Raw genomic sequence first — 27,424 nt, forward strand, 5'->3', positions numbered from 1 at the left:
TAATCCCGAGGAAACTTGCCTCATTATCGATTCCTTCGAGGCTGTTGTTGCTAAGCGGATTCTCCGCGGCTCGAAAATAATCACCCCCCTCAACTCCGCGTCGAACGTCTTTAATAAACCTGCACCACACGGGGGTGTCTCCGGGACGTTGGGCGCGGGTTCGAGGAGGAGCGAACCCAGCGATCACCTACAGTCGCTCGGCGGTACAGAGGGCGAGAGCTCGCGAGCCGTTAGCTCCATTGTTTCCACGAACGCGTCTCGCGGCTATCTCCGTTTCTGCGCGACCAGGTCCGACACTAGGTCGAACGCCGGCCTAACGCGTAGTTGCGACGAGGAGGGGGACAGGGGTGGAGGATCAATATCACGGTTAGGGAGAGACTGAAAATAGGAGCGAGAGGTAGGAGCAGCGATGAGGGATAAGGATTACGGGAAGAGTGGCGCAGAAGGAAAATAGGGGGTGGCTGCCCGCCACGAAAACGTGAATTCGCCCTCCTCGTTGAAATTACGATCGCGACGAGGGTCTCGCGCGGTCTTCGGTGCCCGGTTTCGACCGGACTTTTACGTTCCCCGGTTTACGAGTGGAGTTTCTCCCGAGCGTCCAGCGCCCGCGGTGTCGGAAGATTCGTAATATCGCCGTCTAACTCCGACGTAGGTCGATCGTGAGAGGCTTCTCGGGATCTGGGGGTGAATTGGATCCACTCTCGTGTCCTGTAGCAGACGCTGGGACTCATAGTCGAAGCAGGCATAGAAACTCGCGGTTGGTGATCGTCCAGTGAACCGCGAACAAGTGTCGAGCAAGCGCAACGATCCACCGATCTCTGACGATCCACGTCGACCCGCCGCGCAACGATGCTCCGTTGCGCGTAGACCAGCAGCGACTGGCTCGCGAAAATTCGCCGAGCTATTAATTAGCCTGACCTTCGCGAGAATACACCAGAGAACGACTTTCTCGTTTCAATCAGCTTCGCAGATGCTCGCCCTGGGTCTCTTCTCTTCGATTCGCCGTGCACGGTCCCCAGTTTCGCGACAAATTAAGCGTCTTAATTTCGACTGCGTCTGTTAGCCGCTTCCCAGAAATGTATACTCCGGGATGGCGATTATCCTTCGGCGTAAAGGTCAGCGAGGTCCGTGGGGATCTCCCCTGAATTCGTATTCGAAAAAAGATCCGGCTCCTCCGCGGGCGAAAGGAGAGGAAAAATTGGACGGCGATGTATCTCAAGGTTTATACAAAACCAGACGGGCTCCTCTGTCCAATTTATTTTATACTCGCTTGCCTCGCGGAGAGACCGTCGACTAGACATCATTTCTACACCGATCCTCTCCTCACAGGAACACGAACACATCATCCAGGCCGTCGCGAAACATCCTTGAACGTCTCCCATTCGTACAGCCTCATCGCCAGGATCCCACCATCCGAGATTCGGCTTCTTCGATATATCCCGCGAACGAACACAGAGAACAGAACGAATGCCTCCTTTCGCGACGCTCGCAGTCGCACCAGGAACGAACCAATGGAACTTTTACATCCATGCTATACACCGTCATTACCCGCCCGATCATCGATCAACAGCCGCGATCGAAGCGTGTTTTACTTGAATATCGAAGAAGCCATTATTCGGGAGGAGAAGGTGTGGCGAGATTAAGGGAACGGCGAGTCAACGCATTCGGGACACCAAAGCGAACAACGGAATTCGTCGATTCCGCACGATCTCTCCTCGATCTCGATTTCTTTCCTCCGCGACCAGGCGTCCGCTGAAGCATAGATCGCGGACGATGAGATCTGGAATCGCGTCGACGTACGGGAGCACGACGTCGTATCGGTTTCGTTTTTTCCTTCGTCGTTGTAAATAACAGTAGTCAAGGGGGGTGGGTGGGTGGGAGTACGAGGAGGAGTTAGATAGGACAGACAAAGAGAAAGCGAGCGAGGCACGTGACTGTAATTCTTGCGGCTGACGGATAATCGGCGTGCACCGTGCAGAGTCTTGGCGTTTTCTTCTTGGACGACGGTCGTGTGCGCGAGAGGGGATCGAGAATGCAAAGGAAAGCCGTTTCTCTCCCTTCTCGGCGAGAAATCGCTTCGAACGGGTCATAGGATACGGTCCCGTGATGGTACACGGCCGTGCACAGTGACAATCTCGAACGAAAACTGTATTCTTCATTTTTTTCCCCCATTTCTTCTATCGTTATTTTACCACCCTTCTTTTTTCCACTTCTTCGACGGTCGACTCCGAAACCAAAGGCGCCGAAGTGTTAGAAATAAAAAAAAATGGGGGTGGGAGGACGGCGACCAGCGACGATATTAACGGTCGATCGAGGTCGATCTTGTTTTAATTGAGCGGCGGGGTTATTAACGCTAAAAGGAACGGAGGGGTGGGAAGGAACGCGACGCGAACGGGATGACGCGTGCTGGCGGTTCCGCCGTAGATTGATCGACGACGCAGAATCAATACTCTCTTAACACTATATTGTTCTCAACGATTGTGATATATAATATATATTGTTAATGCTGTAATGATAATGGTAGAGGCGGGCGGGCCGCTGGTTAAGACGGCGCCCGCGATGCGCACGCGGCATGCCCGAGTCGAGGGTGTGCGCGCCTCCGCGTCGCCCGGCTGTCGATGATGCGAGAGACTTGTGTTTTGTAATTCACTTTTAACGGAGTATTAGAAAGTGCGGCTTGTTGGTAAATTGCCCTGTCGTGGGAGTAAAGCGGCCATTACTGTCCCGGCCCCAAGGGCCGCGGACGTTAACGGGCCGGATACAATTGGAAACGCGGCCTTCTCTTTTGAACGGGGCAAGTGTTTCGCATGCTCGGCTGCCGAGGGGTGGAGAAGCGAGGCGCGTGCACGCTGACGAAACTAATACTGTATAAAAAAAATAGGCGGGTTTGGGCCTGCAGTGGACACTCGATTAAAACGGGGCGCAGCACGTGCTATCCCGGGGACTCTCGAGCGAGCGAACAATCGATCGATGATCCCCGCGATCGGTTCTTCGATGAGATCCGTGCCGCGAAACTTACGCCTCGCCGTTCTTCTTCCCGCTCGCGAGCGCGGATCCGGCCACCGGGAGGACGAGACGGGGCAGCAATAATTAAAGAGAAGAGAAAGATAGAAAGTGAGAGAAAGAGAGAGAGAGAGAGAGAGAGTGGGGCGAGAATGCGAGTTAGAGTGGGTGAGAGAGAGAGAAAGAGAGAGAGAAAGAGAGAGAGAGAGGGAGAGGAAGTCGCGTTGGTTGGATCGAGACGCGAGGGAAGTAAATAATGCCTGTAAATAATAAAGAAAACCGTGAGACAGTGTTGCGTTTAATAATTATTTATGTTGCCGATCGAAGCGGATTTCGATAGTGAATTATTGTAATAATTCGTAATTTAAACCGCGAGAACGAGGATGAAGGAGGAGCGTGAACGCGGAGAGAAGAGAAATGAGAAATCATATTACACAGATTATGTACATAAGCTAATGGGTAATATCTCCCTTGGTAAAGGATAGTTTACGGATAGTTATTTTTATTACTATTATTATTAAGTGACTATTATTATTATATTATATTATATTATTATTATTATTATTATTATTATTGTCATATTATTATTATCATTATTACTTATTACTATTGTCATTATTAATATTATAATTATCATTGTTATCCTTCGGCCAATGATCTCAAAAAAGAAAGATATGGTAATTGCGTTCGGATGAGAGTGCCGCTAAATCTGGGCCGATTTCAAATGTCGTCAAAGGCCACCACCGGGAAAAGGATCACCATTTTTCGTTAACATTCAAGCGATCTCTATATTCTTCTTTTCATCCCCTCCCCCCCCCCCCCGCCCCAAGTACCCCCTCGGCTATTCTGGCTGTTTCCGTTCCCTTAATTTTGCTCTTACTTTTCTGGCCTATGTACTCTCTAAACATGTTTATGACGCAGCCGAAGCGCGATCTTCGGTGCCCACGAATGGTTCCGCTTCACTTCCGGTCGAGTCTAGAACCACTCGCACGCTTCTCATTGCAGCGCGCGCATTCCAAAACGGCGAACACGCGTTTTTCCACCCCTCCCCCCCCCCTCCCGCTCCCTTCCTTCTTCCTTTTCGTTCCCCTTCTCCTCGAAGGAGTCGTACCTTAGACTCGGTTCATCGTTTCGTTTCGTTTCGACTCGACTCGACTCGTTTCGTCTCGTCTCGGATCACTCGCACTTCCGGCTTTAGCAGACGTTAAGCGTTATTACAAGAATGAACGTTCCTTTTTTCTGTATCGGGCCATCGCATTCTTTCCATTGCATAAGACGAGAAACTATACAAGAAGCCGTTCGTATTCCGTATCGCCACGATTATTCCCCGTTTGCACGGATATCGATCGAGGATCGCGGGATCTGTCGATCCACCAATGCGCGCCCGCTCAAACGGTGAGGGGCAATTTTAAAATCCCGCCCGATAAGTGCGAACGTGGGACTCCCGGGCACGAGTAATCGTTTCATTTCAAACCCCGGTTCACCGATGAATTCGAAACCGTAAGGAGACATCAGAGAATGAAAGCAAAAAGAATGGCGGTTCAAAACGATGCGACTCGAAAGTGACCTATATTAAATTGATTGAATTCCGTTAGAAACTGATAGCGGTGCAGCGCTGATCAAATTATTCATGAACATGTTTTATCAAACGAGAGTCAAGACATTTTGTCATGTCTTTGTATATTTTTATGCAATGTTGTAGAATGATATTGTTTCAAATATATTATACAGATAATAATAATAAACAAATTTATATGCCATAAGCTGCGTCCTCATTTGTCGTCTCTCTGGTCAATCTACTTAGCGGAAAATTAGAGTCCGAGGCTCACTGACTTCTTATCTCACCGTCAAGGTTATCCTAATTACTTTACCGACGGTCGGTTATGTCGCGAGCAGGCACGTGACCGGGGAATAGTAGGGATTTTTCTGGTAATTTCGAAAGCATGGCCACCGCTCTGAGGCTGAGGCTCGCCGTTAAATTGGGAAAAACCCTTTCTAGGCCGCTGTGTCGGAACTTTGAGAAGCAGTTCTTAGAAAAGCAATGCTCGCGGCTTTCAGGTTCGTACAATCTTACACCGTGTCATCTGTATTGTTTCTTTTAAGCTGTCAATCGATCCGGTTGTGAGGTTATGAAGACACATTCCTCATACCTACGAATTCTGTCTCTTAAGAAGGAACCCGTTTCGCGCATGTAGAATGAGCTCATTGGCTCCGAGAAAGCGTTGGTGGGGGTACAGCCAATAGTGGCTTCTCCCGGCACCAATCAGCGTCAACCTGCGCAGAACCTGTCTAAACTCGTCGGTCGGCAGGTTCCTTCTTAAGTGACATTACTCTATAAACTCATTTACATAATTCATTTTTAAATGCGTAGCTGTAGCCGGCAATTCGGTGCGACGCTTTTCTTCTCAGACCGCAACTCAGACTTCGGAGTATCACAATATCATAAAAGATACAGAGAAAGCCACAGGTATTGACAAAAGCTTTTCATTCCTCCTCCGAACATAGCACTTTCACATTATTTCTTTCTTTCTAGGCGAAAGTAGCAAACATGAATTCCAATCGGAAACCCAGATGCTCCTGCAGATTGTTGCAAAATCTTTGTATTCGGATAAAGAGGTAACATAGCTTCACAACATTCCTACTAATATATAAAAGTCGCTGTCCGTTTGTTTGCCCATCTTTTGTGCCTAAAGGGCTGAACGGATTTCAATGAAATCTTGAATATACATTACATACGTCCTGGATTAGATTATAGGCGATTTATAAATATGCTATCTAAAATTACATAATAATAATAATTCCCGGGTGAAACCGGGTAACGGGTCAGCTAGTTGTATATAAATGTCGCTACTTCGTGCAGCCTTTGTATTGCTCTTGAAGTTTTGTTCCTTATCGTGGTTCTCTGTCCTTGCAAGGTATTTGTTCGCGAGCTGATCTCTAATGCCAGCGACGCTCTTGAAAAGCTACGGTATGTTAGACTAAGCGATAACGAGGTGGCACAGGCTGCTGGAGACAGAAACTTGGAAATCCACATTGCCACTGACAAGCAGAGCAGGACTCTTACGATTCAGGACACTGGAATCGGTATGACACACGAGGAATTGGTATCAAATTTGGGAACTATAGCTCGATCCGGTTCGAAGGTGAGTTACCTATTTTTCTCAGGAACACATTGTTTATAACGAGGTCGATTGGATAATGGACATAATTGCCAATTAAATAGTTTTGGGAATATTCGGGGCAGAGTATTTAATTACGTTTGATTAAAATGGAGTAGCGTCGCTCCATTTCGTGTACGTTCGTGATATAGACGGGTATTTTCACCTGGCGCTTCGTAGAGGGAGGTGAAAATCGATCGCGTCTCCCTTCTCTCTCGCGCGAGCAACTAGCCACCTTCGTCTCCCTCGAATCCCCGATTTAATCAGGTCGACACCATACGACCGTACCTCTAATTACTTAGGCTTCTACGGGCGCCTCTGCGTGTCGCTCGATTTAAACCTAAACTATCGCAGGATCCGCTGTGCTTGCGAGGAATGTTAATGCCAACGAAAGTAACGATTTGCATTTCGTGCCTAACGGCTGTGTAATTACGTAGACGAGCGCGCAACGTTTCCTCTATCGGTTGTAATAACTAAAGCCACATGTATAATTCGCAAATAAAGAAACGACTGTTCTGGAGCTTCTGCAGAAAGTTATATTCAATTGCAGGCTTTTCTAGAGAAATTGAAGGAAAAGCAAGATGCTGGGGATACGTCTCAAATCATTGGACAATTTGGTGTTGGTTTCTATAGCGCATTCATGGTTGCCGACAAAGTGGAAGTATTTACTAAATCCTATGCGAAGGATGCTGAGGGCCTCTGTTGGTCTTCTGACGGGTAATCACGGGAATACTTAATTTACACGAAATATTGTGTAGCAAAGTCACGTATTATGGTAAAATATTCTTTACCGCAGTTCTGGGACATTTGAGATCTCAAAGGCTGAAGGAGTCCAACCGGGGACAAAAATTGTTATGCACTTGAAGGTTGATTGCCGAGAATTTAGTGCCGAAGATACAATTAATCGTGAGTTATTTATTTACTACTTTACACCAGGGCTGCGGAGTCGGCAGTCAAAACTCCCGACTCCAACTCCTTTTTTTTTCCAACCCCGACTCCGACTCCTGCATTTATAATAGATTGTTAATATACTCACAAGGGAACATCCCGAACCCAGAAATTCAAAAAATTCTGAAACTTCGTGAATATGTAGGGAATTTCCCCCTGATTACAACGCAATTTTTGTTTGCTACTCAAATTCACTCTAAGAGGGTGTAATTGACCCCTGAAAATCCGGTTATTTTCCGATTTTTTTATATAACTCGTGAACTGAAAAATAATTTTTTTACCAAATGATAGATCTAATTAAAAGAACTAACTTTTGTCTTGTAACTTTTTTTTCTATCTCTTACATTTTGCGAGTTATAACACAAATTCTGAAAATAGTCGAATTACACGTAGAGCTCAACAGACTTGGATTTTTATAAAATTTACTAATATGAAGTCGGTGTTGGAGTCGGCATATATTTTTTCGACTCCGACTCCGGTAACCAGAAATTCCTTCTGCACTCCGAGTCCAACTCCACAGCCCTGCTTTACACAGTGATTTATCTTTTGGGTTTTAAACGCTGGTATTTGTTAATATTCCACAGGTATTATTAACAAGTACAGCAACTTTGTTGGCAGCCCCATTTTTGTTAATGGTAAAAGGGCCAATACTATTCAGGTAATTGTTAGAACATCACACTTTGTCTCCGTATCTGTACGTTATCGCCTATGGATCTTTTTACCGATATGTTTTCCATTTCTAGCCACTATGGATGCTCGACCAGAAAGATATTACACCCCTGCAGCACGCTGAATTCTATAGGTTCATTGGAAACTGTTTCGATTCGCCACGATTCATACTACATTATACGACTGACGTTCCGCTGAATATTAGAGCGTTGTTGTACTTCCCAGACGAAAAACCAGGATTATTTGATTTAGCTAGAGATACGACAAGCGGCGTTTCTTTGTACAGCCGTAAAATCTTAATCAAAAGCAAAGCTGAAAATATTTTACCGAAGTGGTTGCGTTTCGTTAAAGGCGTGGTTGATTCGGAAGATATCCCTCTTAATTTAAGTCGCGAGCTGTTACAAAATAGCACTTTAATAGGGTAAGTATCTAAAAAACTTGTTTCTATGCGCGTAGTAATTCTGAGTTTTCTCGATTCTTTCGTTGCAGAAAGTTGCGAAGTGTATTGACGTCGCGTGCTTTGAAATTCTTGAACGACCGATCTCAGAAGCAGCCTGAAGATTACGCTAAATTTTATAGAGATTATGGTCTTTTCTTGAAGGAAGGTGTCGTCACTAGCAACGACCAGAATGAGAAGGTAATGTATCTTCGACGAACATAATATCTCCTCGTGCACTCCGTAATTCTTGAATTCTGTTTATAGGAAGAAATTAGTAAACTTTTGCGATTCGAGTCATCTATAATGCCAGAGGGAGAGTTAGTTAGTATTCCAGACTACTGTAAGCGTTTGCCGGAAGGTCAGAAGCACATATATTACCTGTCAGCCCCGAGGTAAGAATTAATAGTCTTTCGTTTGTACAAATTGTTGGAGTAACGTGCACATTCATTTCTTAATTCCAGTCGAATCTTGGCTGAGCAGTCGCCGTATTATGAGTCTCTAAAGAAACGTAATGTCGAAGTATTATTTTGTTACGAGCAGTACGATGAACTGGTATTGATGCACTTGAGACAGTATAAAATTTATTCCTTGACGTCTGTCGAAAAAGAGATGCACGAAGATACGGAGTCAAATAAACCTGAGAATCTTGGTGAATACTTTGTGTCGCGATGACTCAGGCGTTAGAAAACCATAAATTCGGTTTCGTATGACTTTTTAACGTTGTTCGTTTTATTTAGGCATTATTAATCAAGATGAAATCAATAGCCTTATGGGCTATATGAGAAACATTTTGACAAAAAAAGCGTACGACATCAAGATGACAAATCGTCTAGAATCACATCCATGTGTAGTGACTGTTAAGGATATGGCAGCTGCAAGGCATTTTGTCCGCACACAATCTCATCAGCTGGACGAAGACATGCGATATTCTATTCTTCAACCACGTTTCGAGATAAATCCTAATCACCCACTTATTAAAAAACTTTGCCAACTGACAAAGACAGACACCAAATTAGCAGATCTTCTAATAAAGCAGGTATTTTTCGTTGCTTTTATTTATCTTTAACAGCTTCATATGCGTTTGTTAACTTGTACTAAATTTTAAACAATTTATTTTAGCTATTTACTAGCTGTATGGTTGGAGCCGGTTTAATCGAAGATCCCCGGATATTATTAACGACAATGAATGAATTATTGACCATGGCGTTAGAAAAGCATTAAATTATAGTTCAGTTAACACATTTCCAGAAGGTATTGATAGTTCCCAAATATTTTGTATATATATCTATATTGTCCAAATAAAACGATTTTGTAATTATGTAGTCCTCGTCAATTAATTCTACAACAATTTCGAAGTCGGTACATACGGCTCAAACGATTGTGGCCGATCGAGATTCGATTGTGGGCAGCTTACCATGGTTGGCCTTTTTTTTGTCGCTAACATTCTACAGTTTTTCATGAACATGATTTAGGGCACTGCCAAGCCACAGGTTCCCGTTTAGAACACTTCTATTTCGCGAAGGAAACTAGTGATCCTCTAGGGAGAGATCGGTATAACCACAGCCAACTTGGAGCAAAACCGGAAATAAACATATCTAGCTGTTTCTATCAGTATTTCTCTCTCTCTCTCTCTCTCTCTCTCTCTCTCTCTATATATATATATATATATATATATATATATATATATATATATATATATATATCAGTATTTCTGTCTCTTTCTTTTTTACAGTTTCTTTCTCTGTCTACTTCCGCTTTTGCTCCAAAATCGCAGCAACCGATCAGCGACGATACACGTTGTTCCGATCACTCCCCAGGGGATCACTAAAGGAAACATCACTGCAACGACATCTTCTGCATTATCATAATTATATAAATCTTCGCGGTCTGTTCTATTCGATGCTGTAGCGTAAATGATACCAAGAATAAATGTAAAATAATTTTTATTGCAATGAAAATCGTAATAATTGTATGCTTCTCGCTAATAGGTATCACTCGTTAAATTTCCGTAGAAGCACGATATCACGTTCATACATATATTGGCGACCTTGTTTGAAATGAAAATGAAAACGATGAATTGTAAATGATAAACTTGTACTGTGCAAAGTAAATAAATTAACGAATTTATAATGGAAGATACAAACAAATAAAGCCCCTGATAGCAAGATCTGGGCATCAGAATCTGACATCAGAACCGTAGTCATCTGTGTCCGCAGATAGCTGCGTTCTGAGGTGCAGAGCCTGATGTCAGATCCACAGCAGATTCTGCCGTCTGCTACGGTTCTGACGACAGACTCTGCGCTCTCATGCCAGAGCCAGACTCTGCTACCAATCTGATGTCACACTGGAGACACATGGTTATCAGGGGCGGGAAAGTAGAGTAATAATCAATAGAATGGAAACGAATGTTATGTATTCGTAGGGATAGTAGGGGGTTAGAAAACCTGATTACTGAGATGAGTAAATTCTTGTATTTTATTTGTAGCAGTCTTCATAGATTAAAATGTAAATAAGACGCTCATTTTTAGTAGAAATCTGTAAGGCAAAAAAATACGCATTTATTTCATAGTAGATTTCTACTATCCGTTATTTCAAGTTAACAACAGGAAAGTTGTTAACTCATGAAATAGAAGAGTTCTAGACGGGAACCTGTGGCTTGGCATTGCCCAAAACCATATTCATGAAATACTGTAGAATGTTAACGACGAAAAAAGGCCAACCATGGTAAGCTATCCCACAATCGAATCTCGATCGGCCACAATCGTTTGAGCCGTGTGTACCATTTCCGCACTTCTCTGTGCAAGAGAAGTTACGAGGTCGAATTTTTTTTTGCGTGTTCGCGAGGAACCTAATTTTGGTTTGCAACCATGATGCAGTTCTAGCAGACATGAAGTGTGATTTGTGATGTGTAAAGTTGTTTTGTGAGGTGTGAAATGTGGAGTGTAGTCTGTGATGTGGCAGATGAATTGTGTTTGAATGTTGCAGGAATAGAATAAAAACTGTGTAAAAGTCGTGTATGGATAAATCTTTTTATTTATCTTTGGCGAATAAATCTTTTTTTTGTCGTTGGCGAATAAATTTTTTTATTTGTCTTTGCTGGATAAATCTTTTTATTTATCTTTGGTGGATACGTCTGACCATTTATCTTTTGTGAATAAATGTTACCATTTATCTTATGTGGATTAATATTATCACCACAGACGAGGTATAGAATCTATACCTCGTCTGTGATTACAGTCTGTTTCGCGACTTCACCGGTAACGTTGCATGCGACACTAAAATGGTAAGGAGGTCCTAGGACCCCCCAAACCGGTGACACAAAAATACATTGGTTGATAGGTCTATCCTATACCTCGTCTGTGATATATTATCATTTTGACGTCGCATGCAACGTTGTCGACTCAGACCAAAAAAGCGATCACAACGCCACTAGCGATCAGAATTAAAATTCATTATAATGGCATCTTCCAGTATGTGTTGGACTACAATGGAAGATTGCCCGGAGTGAGACGCGGAGCGCCGGGTTCTCAAGTCTCACGTAGGACATGACCTCGGCATGCCTGTCTTAGTCCAGCGTAAGCTGAGGAGTCAGGGGGATTGGACCGTCATATCCTCCTTCGCGGAGGTAGTATTGTCCGTGAAGGAGGAGGCGGAAGGAGTGCGGGAATAGGAGGGGCATCCTGGTAGGCTACTGTGTGTCATAAGTCTGGAATTGACTGAAATACGAGAAGAAATGGAAGGTGGTTGAGGTGCTTTGGAAGAAATATAAGACAATATTTAGGCAAGATTGTTTTCTTTATTACAATAGGTTGATCTTGTACAAATTAATTATAGCCTTATAATTATAACAAGTCAAGTTCCTCACTGTTTGAAAGATTTCATGATATCGATATGTATCCTATTAGCAGGGCTAAGTGTTAACGGTCAATTTGGAAGTTGTACCCACATTTCTCCTTTTTCCTGGGTCTGATTCTCTACTTCTTCGCAATTGTACAATTATGGCAAGTTTACGATAAAGTGAGAAGTAAATGGAACTATTCATTAGTTTGTAAGTAATAACCAAGTACAAAAGGAAGTCGATAATAAGTAGATCGGAAAGTAACAACGTAAACGTACAGAAATGAAATATTATGTTTCCTTCGATCAATTCCAATTGCTTAGACTGTGTAATCGCACTAAATCATATTAAATACTACATACGAGAACGTTGCAATTAGAACTTAATATTGCTAATCGATCAGAAGCTCTACAAAATATTGCGCGTTCTCTTTCCTTTTATTTTTACAAACAATATTTATGAATGGGACGAACGTGTCGGTCCTATCGCTTTTACAGTCTTCAACCAATATATCCTCGTTATCAAATCGTAAAAAATAAAACTAATCTTAACAGTTAAGGATTCGCTGTGCTTCGACGCGAACTGAAACTTTCATTGCGTCGCTGATCTTCGTTCTCGATACAATTTATTTAAGTTAAAACTGTACAATATTCTTATTTCATTCTAATATAGAATAAATTATCTAAGTTCAATTGTATCCGTTGCAAGTGTTGCACTGAAATTTCAGAGACGAGGAGGCACAGCTGTTTCGAACTTACACAACGACCGGACAATTTCTTCTCCCTCTTGGTCAACGCAAAAGAAGGTCACCCTGTTTCGCATTTATTATTAACGTGGTTTACTCATTTATCCCAGTAAATATAGAGTAAGATGGCTAGCGTCCTTTACACAGAACAGGAACATACAAAAAAAAAAACTTGAATTTGAAAGGAAAATTCTACGCATATATAAGATAAGATAAACAAAAATATAAAAACGCATGGACTACGCCCAATTAAGCTGCCGTTCGGGTATTTGTTTAACGAAAAGTATCTCGCATGGAAGAGTACACGATGTTCAAGAGACACATTAGGCACGGAAATAACAGTTACTTGATCGTTTTGTGTGTCGCGCTTAAATCACACAAATTAATCAAGGGAAATGCATTGTTTATATGGCATTAAGAATTAGTTGGCAGTTCAAAAAATGTCTCGTTACAGTTACATGGACAGATTCTTACGATGAAAATAATCATGTGAGAACTATGAGTAATTCATGGTAAGAGCATTAATGAGCTGCGTATAGTTCGCATCGATGAGCAGTCTTATCGAAGAGTAGATAAAAATGTTAAAGCGTGATGTAAGTAGTAGCACCATGTATGCGGTTTATGTCTGTCGAACTGATGGTGACTGATGGAAGAAGGATTTCAAAAGTAAAACAGAAACGAGAGAGAGAGAAATAAAACGTAATAAAGTAGTTGAACGAATGGAACGTTGACTTAACTTACGTACAATGTAGAGGAGGAATGCTGCCGTTTCCTCATAATTTCTTCCCTTTTATAAAACGTTGAATAGTTAATATTACAATCATTATGATACAAGTCATAGTATTTCATCATCGTATAAACATTATTATCATCACAGTAAAAATATTTCATATCTTTTTAACTATTGTGCTTCGCCGCAGTAAACGCCAGCAGACATGCACATATATTCGCCCTAGAAGCAGAGCACTGTTTTTTCCATTTTTTTTTTCACTAGAGTCAATTTTCATTTACTCGCTAGACTACGCTTTACTTACATTTACATTATTAAGTAGTCCGTCGGTTCGTTTCGTACGTAACCAAAATAAAGTCGGTTAGCAAATAGTAAAAATACATAAATGTACCTATGTACCATTTTTTTCTTTTGCACTGGAATTATAGTTGCGGATAACATTTAAGTTTAAACGATAGGTCATTAAATAATAGTCATTGGTCTGACGACGCGGTCGTGATTAAATTTACTTCTTCCCAAGTAACGAATTTTACCCTTAATCAAGATAACTCCTTACTTGTAATAGTTGCGCATAGTTGCCATAATATACATATACATGTATACATATATATATATATATATATTCTTTTTCTCTAAACCTCATCCCCTTTGGTAGAATAAGAAAGATTTACGTTTCGCAATGATAAGAAAACTTACGAGAAACATAATGGTCCACAGAGTATAAAAACCGTCGAAACGTACGTGTTAAATAAATTCGTATTCGAACAGAATGCACTCATTTCGTACCAATGGTTAAAAGTATCCGTGATCTGCTGCGCTCCCCGTGAATCGTCCAACGCAAAGAAAAAAAAAAAAACGAATGCAAAAGAAGAATTGCTCCCCGAACAAGTGTACGTTCTATCTCATGTTTGCCGCCCGATACAATTTCGTGGAGGATCGCGGAATTAAGTACGTTAGTACCTAAGCTCTACCTACATAGGAGATTTGAGGCGCGATGCAGCCGCACGGCAGCGAGCGTACACCGCTGGCTCATTGTCAGTACGTGAATTGTTTACCTTCAGCTCGTACCAGCTCCTTATCTCATAGCTGCCTCTGTACACTCTCTTCCTTTCTCTAACTATGCCGATAATATGTATGTACAAAACGGTTCACGTATTCACAAAGCATTCGCACTCTGTCTTACTCGAGAAGCACAGAACAAGCACGACGATCACGTTCTGTCTGCCCTCGAACGGTGACACCACTATTTGTCACACCGAGGTCTGCGTGATACCGTTCCCCGACAACCACAGGCGGCCGTTGCTCTTCTGATCGGCGATCTCGTACTCGGAGTCGTCGATCTCGCATAAGTTAGTGGATAAGTCGCTGTTGCTGGTGGCGCCGCCTAATAACGAGTTCCTCTCCTCGAGGGTGGTGATCACCGAACCGATCTCGTCTGCTTCGTCCCCCTTGTGGCATCGGTTCCGACGGCTGCTCGGGAAACCATAAGGCACTACGTCGTCTTCCTCCTCGTCCGATTCTAGCGTACTGAGACGGCCATTTAACGGGTTCGTCTCGTTCTCCGTGTCCGTGTGGATGTTGTAGTGCGGCAGATAGGAGTTCGGATGGCGGAGGTAGCTTTCGGAACCTTTGTATTTGTACTCTCCCTCGCCGCCGCTGTCGAGGGGGTTCAACCGTTGCGTCTCCGCGCAGTGATACTGCTCCGAGAATTCGGTCCCGCATTCCGAGTCCCCGACATACTCTGATTCCTGGTCTTCGTTCAACGTTTCGATGTCCCTCGCTGGATCTACAGAGCCGTGCACTGCAAGCATACCGAATCACGCGTTACGACTTCAACACACTCCGTACTCCCGTCTCCTACAATTAACTTAGACCTGCTGGAGCCTACGCCACCATTTACAAAACAAGTGTTTCGTTCTACGACAGGCAGAGCACTGATACTTGTTCTAGGTTCAAGTTCAATGTGTACTCGTGATTGGTACTATTTGCGACGCACTTGATCCCATCACCAGTTAATGTTATTACCCACACTCCTTTACGCTACGAAGAGTAAGACTTGAAGAAAGACTAGCCAAGATGAACCAATGCTACTAGAACTGGACAGTGCTCGTGGTGCGAGTGATAGGTGAAAGCAATGGTATGTCGCATGCATCCGCCTACTCACCTGACGGTAACTGATGAGTGTTCGACTCGTTACTCTCATTGCTGTGGAAGCTGGACGAGTCTGGTACTTCGCTTCCAGGTACCTCCGTGATGTTAGGCAAGGGGTTTTGACTTGGCCTGACCCAGTCTGAACAGTCCCAGTGATACCCTAAAAGCATTGCAAGACAACAACTGTACTCCGACACGCTACATGCGACGATCTGACGCCGCGATACTCAGCAGAGGATAGAAGCGGTGTACCGTGAAGGGATTCGAATAAAAAGAGACTGGCCGAGAGATAGGGATAGCGTGAAGCGAAGCGACCCCAACAAAAAAAAAATAGTAAAACAAAGAGGAAGAAGAATACCTATCGTAACTCGTTCAGGCATTACGGCTCTAATTACTCCACTTACCACCGACAATACGAGGATCATCCTCGATGGACGTCATGGAGGCAACGGAGGTCCCACCTCCATGAGGCACGCGTCGAGAAGAATTTAGTAGAAGTCCTCCAGTGGTCAGCTCTGGTACCACTGGGCTCGCTCGTTTCAGGTCTGTTAGCGCACACAATACGATACACCAGTGTTAATTCAAAATTCGCTACACGCCCAAGTCAGCATACTCTTCTGGACATTCGTATTAAGAAGAGGAAGGGGAAGTATTACAAGAAGAAGAAGGAGACGGTCGAGTGAAGAGAAATCTAATTGTAAGAGAGGTTAAAAGAGAGAAGAGGAAGAAGGAAGGGGTGGTGGAGGATGTACGCTATCGCTCAGAAGTTTAGCTAACAATTTAGGGTTCAATATTTAGGAGCAGACTTCTCAAATCATTCAATGCTATCTGTTTTATTAGCGCAAGTACCCAAACTGCTGAGCGACCGGTTGAACGGTGAAAGAGGAAACTAAGTTCCACCCACGAATGCATGCGGCAAGCGAAAACAAAAGTTAAAAAGCTACGATGAGCCCGAGAGGGGGGAGAGGAACCAGCAACGCATACTACTCACCATTCTTGATCTTGGTCGTGTCCGTGATGAAGGAAGCCAGCTGCATCTGCTCTTGCCAGCTCGGCTTATGGAGGCTATCCGTGTCGCTGCCTGTCGCGTTTCCGCCGACGGGGTTAGCGAGGGTCAAGGACGGAGGGGGTACGGGAGTGCTGCGATTTAGGTTTCGCAAATAATCTGGCGGGAAGTTCTCCAGCTCGTCCCCGGCGCTACCGTAGCTGCGCAGGGTGTCCAGATTATTTAGGGCCACCGCCGCCGAGTTACCGTACGCGGCTGGCTCGTTGTTCGAGCTGGGGGTGTAGGAGGCGGGTCTGGGAGGGCATTGGGGAGGTTCTCTCTGCAAAAAAGAATCACACGAAATCCTTAAACTCAACGCACGCGTCACTCTCAAACGGAAAGGGGGGTTTCGGGGATACTGGCTGATGATCGCAAACGAAGACAAAAAACGGCATGAAAAAGAAAAGACATACTAATCGTCTACCATTGGCGTACGAGGATCGACGGAATCCTCCGAAGCATGCGCTCGTTTTCAGTGCTGACAATAGTAGAGAATGATGTGCACGGGTAATACCTGTATTACTTCCAGGTTGCTCAGCTTCGAGCTGCGCTTGAATTCGTGCTCGTGGGGCCTGGCCGAGTTCAGGACGATCTGTTTCCTCGTCTCGTTGTTGATGTTGTTCGCCCGCGCTCGCGTGCGCTTCATCCTGATCCTACGGAACGTAATGAATATGATGATTAGGAACACGTTCAACACCACCGCGACACCGATCCACATCAGCTGCTCCCACGTGATGTTGAAATGGCTCGATATGATCGGCGTGGAGTACGCCGGGTTCCCACAGTTCAGGCCGGTCATGTTCGGAGGGCAGATGCATCTGTAGGTGCCGATCTCGTTGACGCAGGTGCCTCCGTTGGTGCAGGGATTGGCGTCGCACTCGTTCACGTCCGTCTCGCAACGCTCGCCCGTGAAGCCCTGGCATTTGCAAATAGGACCGTTGTTGCCCTCTTCGCACACGCCACTGTGGATGCACGGATTGGGGATGCAGTATCTGCCGAAATCGCAGCGCTTCCCGCTGAGATTCGGCCCGACGCATTCGCAGGCGTAGTCGCCTCCTTCTGGTAGAATTTTGCAGCGCCCTCCGTAGAGGCAGGGCGATGATGCGCAGGGATCGGTGTCTATTTCGCAAGCCAGACCAGTGAACCTGGTGTGACACTGGCATTCGTAAGTGTCACCACCGGAGTCCTTGCACGTGCCACCGTTCTGACAAGGCTGAGACCCGCAGATCCCAGGTGGCACGAGAACGGTAGTGGCGTCGCAGCTGAACTCGACGTTGGCAAACCGTTTCAGGACAGCCACGCTGCTGGCACCGCTCATGTGTAGAGGCACGGACACTCTGGCGAGCCTCACGTCATCCATGCACCCTATGAAGCCCCTCTGAACGTCCTCGAAGCCCAGAATCGAGGGGTGTTGTCTAACTTCCGCGCCCAAGTAGAGATCGTCCGATTGAAGGTTCAGGATGTCGTTAATGCCAGGTGCTGAACCATGGGCCACGTGTTTTCCGTCCACAGTTAACCTAGCGCTGTTGCTCTCTCGCTCCAGTTGAATCTCGTGCCACTGCCCGTCGCTCACGTACACGCTGCTCACGCGAACCAAACCCTCCCCGCTTCCCAGATCGAACTTGTACTGCACGACTCCGTTGACGACCTCTAGGATGTTGTAGTCCACTTTGCCAGCTGCGTACATCAAGTTTCCAGTTAGCTGTACCGTTCTGATCCTCAGAGATAGACTGAGACGATCCTCGATGGTCTGCCTGATGAGGGCCTTGTCGATCCTGTAGCGAGCGTAACTCTTCCCGCTGAAGGATATCGGGTTCCGTGGGATGTAACAGGACTCGTCGTGGCACTTGGAGATGTCTATGTCGCAGGTCTGACCAGCGAAGCCTTCTGGACACTGGCAGGAGTAGCCCTGAACGGAAGAGTCGGGTACGCAGACCTTGAAGAGAGGGCAGGGATCCCTGGCGCATTCGTTGACGACCATCTCGCAATGATTACCTGCGTAGCCCTCCTTGCAGCTGCACTCCATCTTGTGCTTGTGTTTGGACGACACGAAGCTCATCACATCCGTGGCTACAGGTGTTATCTGTGTGAAATCCAGAATGATCTTGTCTTGGCACTCCCCGTAAACGCAGTAGCCCTTGTTGCACTTGAACCTCACGATCTCCTCGACTACCAGCTTCGTCGACTCCTCGAGCTCTTCTATGTGCTGATTCAGAGCCTCGCGTATACTCTCAGATGCATAGAAGCCCGACGATCCCAAAGCAGTTCCACTCTTCTTCACAGCGAACAGAAGGTCCAAGTCGTTGTGGACAGCCTGGCGGATCGCGCGTGATTTTATCACATTCGCCTCGTCCGTTGATGGCTGGACGCTGATAATCACGATATCCTTTAATCTACAGTTCATCGCGTTGCGCACGGTCCTGACGAATCCCTTACGGTGGCTCAGGATGAAGTCTTCCGGACTGACCTCTCTGAACCGAACGATCACAGAGTTCTCGAGCATCATTTCTGTTACAAGGTCGACGTTAACTTTCACGATGGAGTGGGAATGATACTTTCCATCCGTCACGCTCACGTTCACCCTGTACTCGCCGACATCGAGTCGCGGAAGGGCCACCAGTGTGCCGTCTACCTTGTCCACTTGGAAGAGATCGTTTGGTATAGGGGACGAGGGCATTAAGCTGTACAGCAGCGTGTCGTACTGGTCCTGATCGGTCGCGTGAACTTTTCCAATAATACCGCCAGGGTACTCGTCCATGTACGAGTTAATGACGACCTCCAAGGGCGTGATAACCGGTGGGTACTGCGACTCCTCGATCACTTTGATCACCACCCACGCGTCCGAGTAGAGCGGCGGGCTTCCGTTGTCAAAGACGCGTATGTGCAGCACGTATTTGTCTTTCACCCTACTGTTGAACTTGGTCGCGGTCCGCAGCGTGCCATCTTGCTCCAATCGGAACGCGTCGCCTTCGTTCCCGGACCGGAAGTCGAAGGTGTACGGATCGGCGTTCGGCTCGATATCCGCGTCGTTGACTACGAACTGCAGCACGGTGTGGCCCAGGGGCTTGTCCTCTTGCACCACCGCGGTGTAATTCGAGAGGGAGAACAGAGGTGGATTGTCATTCGCGTCTAGGATCTCGATGTTCACCATCACGAAGCTGGAGAGCATCGGTATACCGCTGTCCCGCGCGTGCACCTCCAATACGTAATTGGAGACCTGGCACACAAAGCGCAATTGCATTAGAATTATATTCCTCGTTACGCGACTTTGATATTTATACTCTAGTGGGTGGATTCTATTTTCGACCTTTGAATTTTCTTCGTGGCACCCCTCAGAATAGTTCCAAATAATAAAAAAAAAATCTGTGTAAAGTTTAAACCCGATCGTGTAATGGGAAAAGGTGTCCCTGGGCTCTTGAACATTTAAATAATTATTTAACAGCTCACAAAGTCGATTTTATATAATATCCTCCAAGTTAATCATTACATTAAAAAATATGTCAAACCACAGTTGTAGATCCAGGTGAGGAGCATCTTTTATGTTCTATTACTTTTTATCGTACGACAAACGGTTTTTGAAAAAAGTCCGAAAAATTAAAAAAAAAATTATTTTTCAAATTTTGAAAGTTGAAATTGTTCTCGAAAAACTTTTTATTTATGAAGGTGAAAAAAGAAATTGTAATTTTTATTTTCGAGGTCTATTTTTTAAATATTTAAAGGGGCGCATATTCCGAGATTTGCCAAAAAGATAACAAATTTTATTTTTCCATATTTTCAGTGTTTGATATGTCATGAATGGTTCCTGAAAATGTGGGACCGAAATTCGCAAAAATATCGAAGATATAGACATCAGAAGTGAGGTATTCAAATGCATTTTTCTCGAAATTATGATTTTCAAACATGTTATCGACGATTATTCCAAAAATATTCAACCAATATACTTCAAATTTTGCATAGTGTATGATACACTATTACTCAGCTTTTTGACAGTGCGATTATTTTATTTGATTCATAGTTTCTTTTTTATTGCCTAAAACGTGCAAGATTTCATGTCCGATTTTTTTTTTATATTTTGAAAATTTAAGTGTGTCTCGAACATTTCTTATTTATGAAAACTAAAAGAAATGTGTATTATTTATTTTCAACCCCAAAAGTTAATAATGGCGTTACGTCTCTGTCAGCAATGACCATACTTCACTTCTAATGTCTGTAGCTTCGATATTTTGGCGAATTTCGGTCCCTAATTTTCAGGAAACATTCATGACATATCAAACACTGAAAGCATAAATTTTTTTTTATCGTTTTGGCATATCTCGGTACATGCCCCCCTCCTTAAATGTTTAAAAAATAGCCCTCGAAAATAAAAAGTGTTCGAGAAGGATTTAAACTTTCAAAATTTGAAAAATTAAAATATTTTTTTTCTTCAGTTTTAGGGATTTTTTTCGAAAACCATTTGTCGCGCAAGAAAAAGTAATAGAACATAAACGATGCTCTTTGTCCGGATGTATAACTTTTGTTTGACATATTTTTTAATTTAAACAATAACTTGGACGATATTATAGAAAATCGTGAGCTTTTAAATAATTATTTAAATGTTCAAGGGCTCAGAGGCACCGTTTCTCATTATCCGATCGGGTTCAAATTTTACACAGATTTTTTTTGTTTGGAACTATTCTGGGAGGTGCCGCGAAAAAATCTTGAAAAAAATTTCACCCAGAATAAATAAGAGCCACCCTAATACTCACTTCTTCTCGATCCAGGGGAGCAGCAACGGTGATTTGCCCCGTCTTCTGGTCAATCCAGAATTGCTTCTGCCTGTCGCCCCGTTCTACGTAGTACGTCACGTTTCCGTTTTCTTCGCTGTCCAGATCGTTTGCGAATACCTGAAGCGCCAAAGACGAAATAAAATATACACGACACTGTGCTTGGGGATGTATAATTGTAAGTTTTGCACGTCACTGCCACAGGAACCTCAAACAAAACAGTTAAAACGTTGCTCACCTGCGTGACTTTCTCTCCAACCTTCGCATCCTCCCTCACAGAAGCCCTGTACGAAACTTCGCTGAAGATGGGCGCGTTATCGTTGCTGTCGATCACGGTAATATTTACCGTGGCGTGATTGCTCAGCGGCGGGATGCCGCCATCCACGGCCTGAATGGTCAGGAAATAATCACGCGCGCGTTCGTAGTCCAATTGCTCCGCGATCGTGATGACTCCCGTCCTCGTGTCGATCTGGAACTTCTTATGCTCGTTTCCGCCGACGATCGAGTAGTAGACATCGGCATTCACTCCGGTATCCTTAGACGTCGCTAGGACTCTAGCCACTTCTGTGCCAACCGCGTATATCTCGGGCACCTTGGAGAAGTAGACCTTGGAGGCGAACTCGGGTGGGTTGTCGTTGATGTCCTGCACGTTGACGATCAGCGACGTCACGCTCATCAGCTGAGGCGTGCCTTGGTCCAGCGCCTGTATAGTCACGTTGTACATCGCCTTGGTCTCTCTGTCCAGTGGCTTGCCAAGGGTAACGATACCACTATCCGCGGCAATGAGGAAGTGGCCATCGGCAGAGTCGATGAACTCGTATCTGATCTTGCGATTAATGCCGATGTCATCGTCCGTGGCGTGCACCTTGGTCACCAGAGTGCCCACCTCCACGTCTTCCGGCAGGGTAGCGCTGTAGGTCTTCATGGTGAATTTCGGGGCGTTATCGTTCAGATCGGAGATCAGGATTTCCAGCTGGGAGGAGCACTCCCATGACGGCTTGTCCCTGTCCTGCACGTGGGCCGTGAGCGAGTACTTCGCTTGGGTCTCGCGGTCCAGTTGACCGACCGTCTTCAGGACACCGGTCTCCTTGTCCAGAGAGAATTTGTCATTACTGTCGCCCGTTAGATAGAAACGCAGCTTGGCGTTCGGCTCGTCGTCGTAATCGGTGGCCAGTACGGTCAGCACGTAATTGCCAGGGTGAGATCCCTCGGAGAGGACCTCCCTGTAACGGTACCTCAGGCAGTATGGCGGATTGTCGTTCACGTCCAGGATCTGTACCGTCACTCGGGTCTTGAAGACGTATTTACCGTCGGTGCCGACGATCTCGAGCTCGTAACGATCGATCGTCTCTCGATCCAGGGCCTTGGCCACGTAAACCTCGCCGGTAGACCTGATCTGGAACTGGGATCTCGGGTCACCGGACGTTATGTAGAATTCTATCGGCGTGTTAACATCCGAATCCTTATCGACGGTGACCAGTTTCACTACTACTGTTCCTGGCAGAGCGTCCTCGTTCACCGCTGCGTCGTAACGATCATCTACGAACGCTGGAGCGTTGTCGTTGTAGTCCTTCAGCTTCACGTGCACGGAGGTCCTCGCGAAGTGTTTTGGGTTGCCGTTGTCCGTGGCCACCACCTGACGAAACAAACAGCGATATTCATTGACAAACTGTCTCGAAACTCGGTGGCAAATATAATAATAATTCTTCATTGCGCCAGTAGATATCACGAAAATAACCAGAAGGTAATAAAACAAATACACATAAGAAAACAAAACATAGAAAAATAGCAGAGTTAGTGTGAGGAATGAGATGGCGTGAGCGTCGGATAACTGTATGGGGGACGAGAGGGCGCAAGGGTCGAGGAGGAGAGCGTCGAGGAGAACGTAAAAGAGGAGGCACGTGTGCACGTCTGGCGAAAAGGAATAAAGGATTTTGGTTCTCAGAGACTTGTGTCCGCGAGTTTTTTCTTACAACTGTTTTACCCCCAGTTCCGATTTATAATAGTTAGAGATTATAAAGTAGGTATATGTAAAACTAGAAGTAGAGTGCAAAAGGCGAGGCCCAGCTGTATGTTTACAGATTCAAAACCTGATACTCCACTGACCTGGAACTTGTACTCTGGCTGCTTCTCCTTGTCGAGCTGTACCAACGTCGATATCCACCCGGTGTAAGCATCCACCGTGAACACGTTCGCCAGGTCGCCTATGTCGGAGCCAAAGGAGTAGCGAACCTCCCTGTTGCTTCCTAGATCGTCGTCGTGTGCGATGATCTTCAAAATCGACGTCCCTTCCTCGATATTCTCCGCGAGACTGATACTGTACGGGTTACTTTCGAACTTTGGCGCGTGATCGTTCTCGTCCAACACTTGCAGGGATATCTCGGCGAGTGCAGTTAGCGGAGGGCTGGAGTCTGTCTCGGCGAGAACTCCGATCAGATGGCTATCTTTCAATTCTCGATCCAGGGTTTTAGTCAGGGTCACCTGACCGTGGGAGTCTATCGTGAAGAGCGGCGAATCCTCGTCCCCGGAAACTATTCTGTAAGTCACTGTGCTGTTGGTGACGGTTCGCAGTCTTGTTATCGGCGTGCCGATTGGAGATGCCTCGGATATGAAGAACTTGTCCTCTTTCCGCTCAAAGAGGGGAGGGATGTCTTGCGGACCCATTATGTAAACGTTGAGTGGCACGTCCGCGTGATGCGTCCTCGCGCCTTTGTCCTCTGCACGGATGAAAAGCTCGAACAATTGATTTTCTGGAACACATTTTAATAGACGATAAGTTGTTGGATATTCAGAAAACATTGATACATACGTTAATGAAGATGGCTTCCAAGACTTACCCCAGGGCATGGCGCTTTTCTGCAGGAACAGCGCGCCAGTGTCAGGGTTGATGCCAAACAACGCCTTCGCCTCGGAAGTCTGAAGCTCGTATATCGAGTAAACAATCCTCGCAGCATCGTCCTCGTCAGCGTCCTGAGCCTTCACTTTCAAGAACGGTGTGTTCAGACTGAGATTCCCGTGTATACTCGCCTTGTACTCCCTCAATAGGAAAACAGGCGTGTTGTCGTTTTCGTCGCCAACCTTCACCCTGACCATCACGAAGCCGGATCTGCCTCCCCCGTCGGTAGCCATCACAGGCAGCTCGTACAGCTTCTGCTCCTCGCGATCCAGCTTCTTCCTCGTCACGATCTCGCCCGTCAGCCTGTTGATGTCGAAGATCTCCTTCATGAAGTCGGAGGCAATGGTGTACACCACCGTGCCGTATTCACCGAAATCCTCGTCGCTGGCGATCACGCTGGTCACCAGCCTGCCGGGCAGCTGGTTCTCCAGCACCGTCACCTCGACCACGGGATTGGGGAACTTCGGATTGTGCCTGTTGGCGGGCAGGATCTCGATCTTGACGCGGGTGAAGCTCGTGTAGACGTTGTCGGTGACAGAGACGTTCAGCATGCTCAACTTCTTCTCGCCGAAGTTCTGCATGTTGATGAGGGATATGATGCCGGTGGACTGGTCTATGTTGTACGTCTGCTGCTCGTTACCACCCACGATGGTGTAGGTGAGCTTCTCGTCGACGTAATCTGGATCGCTGGCGGACACCACCGTCACGAACTGACCCCGTTCCGCGTGCTCGGACAGGGAGCACGTGTAGGACGGCTGCTCGAACTTGGGCGGGTTGTCGTTCATGTCGATGACGGTGACCCACACGTGAGCGGTGCTGGAGAGGCTCGGTACGCCCCGATCGATCGCGATCACCGTGAAGTGATGCGACTCGTGCGCCTCGTGATCCAGCGATCTCTTCAGGAACACTATACCTTCCTCGGGGTCGATGTGGAACAGGTCCGTGCTGTTCTCCGTGTCGTTTTGTATCGCGTAACGTACTTGCTGATTTATACCTGCGTCGCAAAAATTCTGCTTACAATATTCGTTGGTAACACGAGGGCGCTGTCGAGTAAACGACCGAAGGAGATCTTGAGCCCAACTGTGCGCGTAGCCGAGGTTATTTAAAATCTCGGCGGCTCGTCGATCTCGACGTAATAACGCGCACTTCGTTCGAGCATACTGCATCGCCATAATCCATGCTTCGATGCTCGTTAAAGTACCAGCCATGATCCGCAATAATTACGATAACCGCGAATCTTACACGACCATGAAATCTCGCGTTATTTACGAGACACTCTAAGAGCCCGCCCCCCCCCTCGACGTTAATTAGAAATTCTAGGAGGGCTCTTCAGCGTTTGGAAAGCGAGACCAATCTACGGCGTGCATTATAACGTACCAGAATGATTGCTTACCTGTGTCGTTATCCCTGGAGCTGACTTTTAGCACAGAAGTGCCGAACGAGGCAGCCTCCGACACGGAGATGTTGTACGAGTCCTGCGTGAACTCTGGCGGGCAGTCGTTCACGTCCAGCACGAGGATGCTGACGAGGACCTCCGCGTAAACGCCGGACACGCTGTCCGTCGCTCTCACTGTCAGCTCGTATTGCTTCTTCTGTTCGTAATCCAGCTCATCCACCACATAGATTACACCTGATTTATTGAAGAGAAGATTGTAGACCCAAAAAGCGCGCTCTATGCAGCGTTAGCGTCCACAAAGCCGAGAAACTAGTCCATTCAGACCTGGATTGGGGGGCGATCCGCGCGCGCGATCATCTACACCTGTACCTCGCTAGCGACTCGTAGAGCCAATGATCATTTTCCATTCGATTCAGAAGTGGCGTACGAAGGTACGAGGAGTTGCTCGGTTTCGCGGACACCAAGGGGCACTGGGTGAATATGCGAGTCACGTAGTAAACATGTTTGCACAAGACGCTCGTGTACCGTGGATGAATTTGCGAATGCTACCAGAATGTGTCTGCACCTACGAACATGACAGCGCTATGTGCAACGTAACAGGTTGACGGCAGTACAGATCGCTTTCGGTTCGAAGTTGATTCGCTAAGAAAGCAGATAAGTAAGAATCAATTCTTCTCACTGAAGGTGCTACAAGATTACCTTGGTGACCATTCCCTGGGACCAACAGAGATCCTCACCTCTTCTTAGCGAAACATTTACCCCACCCACTCAAGGCTCCCTATACACCCGCCCTTATTTAACATTCCATCGCAACGATCTCGAGAGAAGAAACACCGAAGGGAGAACTATCACAGTCAACCTGTTAGAAATGGTCCACGTTCCTGTACCTCTTCTCTCACTCTCGCGTTCTATGGCTTGCTGGAGGTACAGGAACGCTGTCCCTTCGTGTTCGCGCTGTCGAAGGTGCAGGCATGGTCATGCGAGCGGAGCGAAGCTGCAAGAATCTCGGGTAAGTGAAGAGAAAAAAAAAATATGTATGTATATGTGGTGGTGGTGACGATAAGCCTCGGTCGAGACACGTTTCCAGATAAACTGCTGCGGCAAGAGCGGTTCCCGAAGTAACAACATACTGGCGTTTAAGCAACACTGTGCTCCAAGCCCGCTTTACACAGCTCCGTTGCTTCTATGAGATAATGAGACCGGTTCGAGTTACGGGGCACGAGGAGGGAAACGGTGATTAAAAGTGAGAGTGGCAGGTGTTCCTGGGTGCACGATCCGAAGCGTCCTCTACTGGGGAGGGGTGGAGAATCGGGGTTAGCATGCGCGGTGTTAAAAGATGCGTGGTTAATAGCGTTCGGCTCTTTTTACAGAATCCATTTCCCGTGCGAGTGGTTAGATTTCCAAAGGGCCGAGGCGTGCGAGCAGGCGCCGTCGTAGAAGCTACGTGGGAATCGGAATGCTTGGATGCGGGGGTGGTGCCGGGTTCTCTACTTGTTTCAGTCGGGATTCTGAGTTTCTAGCGCTTCCAGTTCTGAGCGTTAGAATTTTTGGATGTCTTCGATTGTTTGGGATCATCTGAATGGTCTTGAGAGGGGTGAAATAACGCGGAGAGTTGAATACACTAAATGAGCTCGAGTTCTTGT

General features: G+C 46.0%; 2 protein-coding genes and 1 long non-coding RNA gene across 6 annotated transcripts in view; 1 reads left to right on the forward strand and 2 right to left on the reverse strand.

The window, feature by feature from the left end:
• Window positions 1–4,052: 4,052 nt before the first annotated feature.
• On the reverse strand, window positions 4,053–4,743 carry LOC143366574 (uncharacterized). Its single transcript, XR_013084767.1, has 2 exons — window positions 4,184–4,743; window positions 4,053–4,153 (listed from the first exon to the last, which is right to left on the reverse strand). It is a non-coding gene; the product is annotated as an uncharacterized LOC143366574 (long non-coding RNA).
• Window positions 4,744–4,902: 159 nt separating this feature from the next.
• Window positions 4,903–9,539, forward strand: Trap1 (TNF receptor associated protein 1). The gene is made up of 13 exons (XM_076808272.1): window positions 4,903–5,061; window positions 5,375–5,470; window positions 5,537–5,619; window positions 5,919–6,146; window positions 6,712–6,878; window positions 6,958–7,067; window positions 7,694–7,767; window positions 7,853–8,199; window positions 8,268–8,415; window positions 8,482–8,609; window positions 8,679–8,866; window positions 8,955–9,253; window positions 9,337–9,539. Exons 1-13 carry the CDS (start codon window positions 4,947–4,949, stop codon window positions 9,436–9,438), a joined length of 2,085 nt encoding a protein of 694 aa, XP_076664387.1. The 5' UTR covers window positions 4,903–4,946; the 3' UTR covers window positions 9,439–9,539.
• Window positions 9,540–11,999: 2,460 nt separating this feature from the next.
• Kug (FAT atypical cadherin kugelei) overlaps window positions 12,000–27,424 on the reverse strand; it is a 508,387-nt gene continuing 492,962 nt past the window's right edge. For all 4 annotated transcript variants that reach the window (XM_076808466.1, XM_076808465.1, XM_076808464.1 and 1 more), the window contains 10 exons: window positions 25,779–26,015; window positions 24,327–25,379; window positions 23,596–24,239; window positions 21,728–23,125; window positions 21,472–21,609; window positions 17,241–19,943; window positions 16,673–17,006; window positions 16,086–16,226; window positions 15,695–15,841; window positions 12,000–15,331 (listed from right to left, as the gene is read on the reverse strand). In XM_076808466.1, coding sequence (XP_076664581.1) covers window positions 14,781–15,331; window positions 15,695–15,841; window positions 16,086–16,226; window positions 16,673–17,006; window positions 17,241–19,943; window positions 21,472–21,609; window positions 21,728–23,125; window positions 23,596–24,239; window positions 24,327–25,379; window positions 25,779–26,015 — 7,346 coding nt within the window. In that variant the 3' untranslated portion in view covers window positions 12,000–14,780. The remainder of the gene's footprint in view (window positions 15,332–15,694; window positions 15,842–16,085; window positions 16,227–16,672; window positions 17,007–17,240; window positions 19,944–21,471; window positions 21,610–21,727; window positions 23,126–23,595; window positions 24,240–24,326; window positions 25,380–25,778; window positions 26,016–27,424) is intronic.

This window comes from Andrena cerasifolii, chromosome 3, assembly GCF_050908995.1.
Source record: "Andrena cerasifolii isolate SP2316 chromosome 3, iyAndCera1_principal, whole genome shotgun sequence".
NCBI classification, from domain to species: domain Eukaryota; kingdom Metazoa; phylum Arthropoda; class Insecta; order Hymenoptera; family Andrenidae; genus Andrena; species Andrena cerasifolii.

Excerpts from the sequence above, each read along its gene's own strand:
- Trap1 (XM_076808272.1), top strand. The coding sequence starts at position 4,947 with ATGGCCACCGCTCTGAGGCTGAGGCTCGCCGTTAAATTGGGAAAAACC. Across the intron at positions 5,062-5,374 it reads GCAATGCTCGCGGCTTTCAG|CTGTAGCCGGCAATTCGGTG; the intron begins GTTCGTACAATC and ends TTAAATGCGTAG. Across the intron at positions 9,254-9,336 it reads CAGATCTTCTAATAAAGCAG|CTATTTACTAGCTGTATGGT; the intron begins GTATTTTTCGTT and ends AATTTATTTTAG.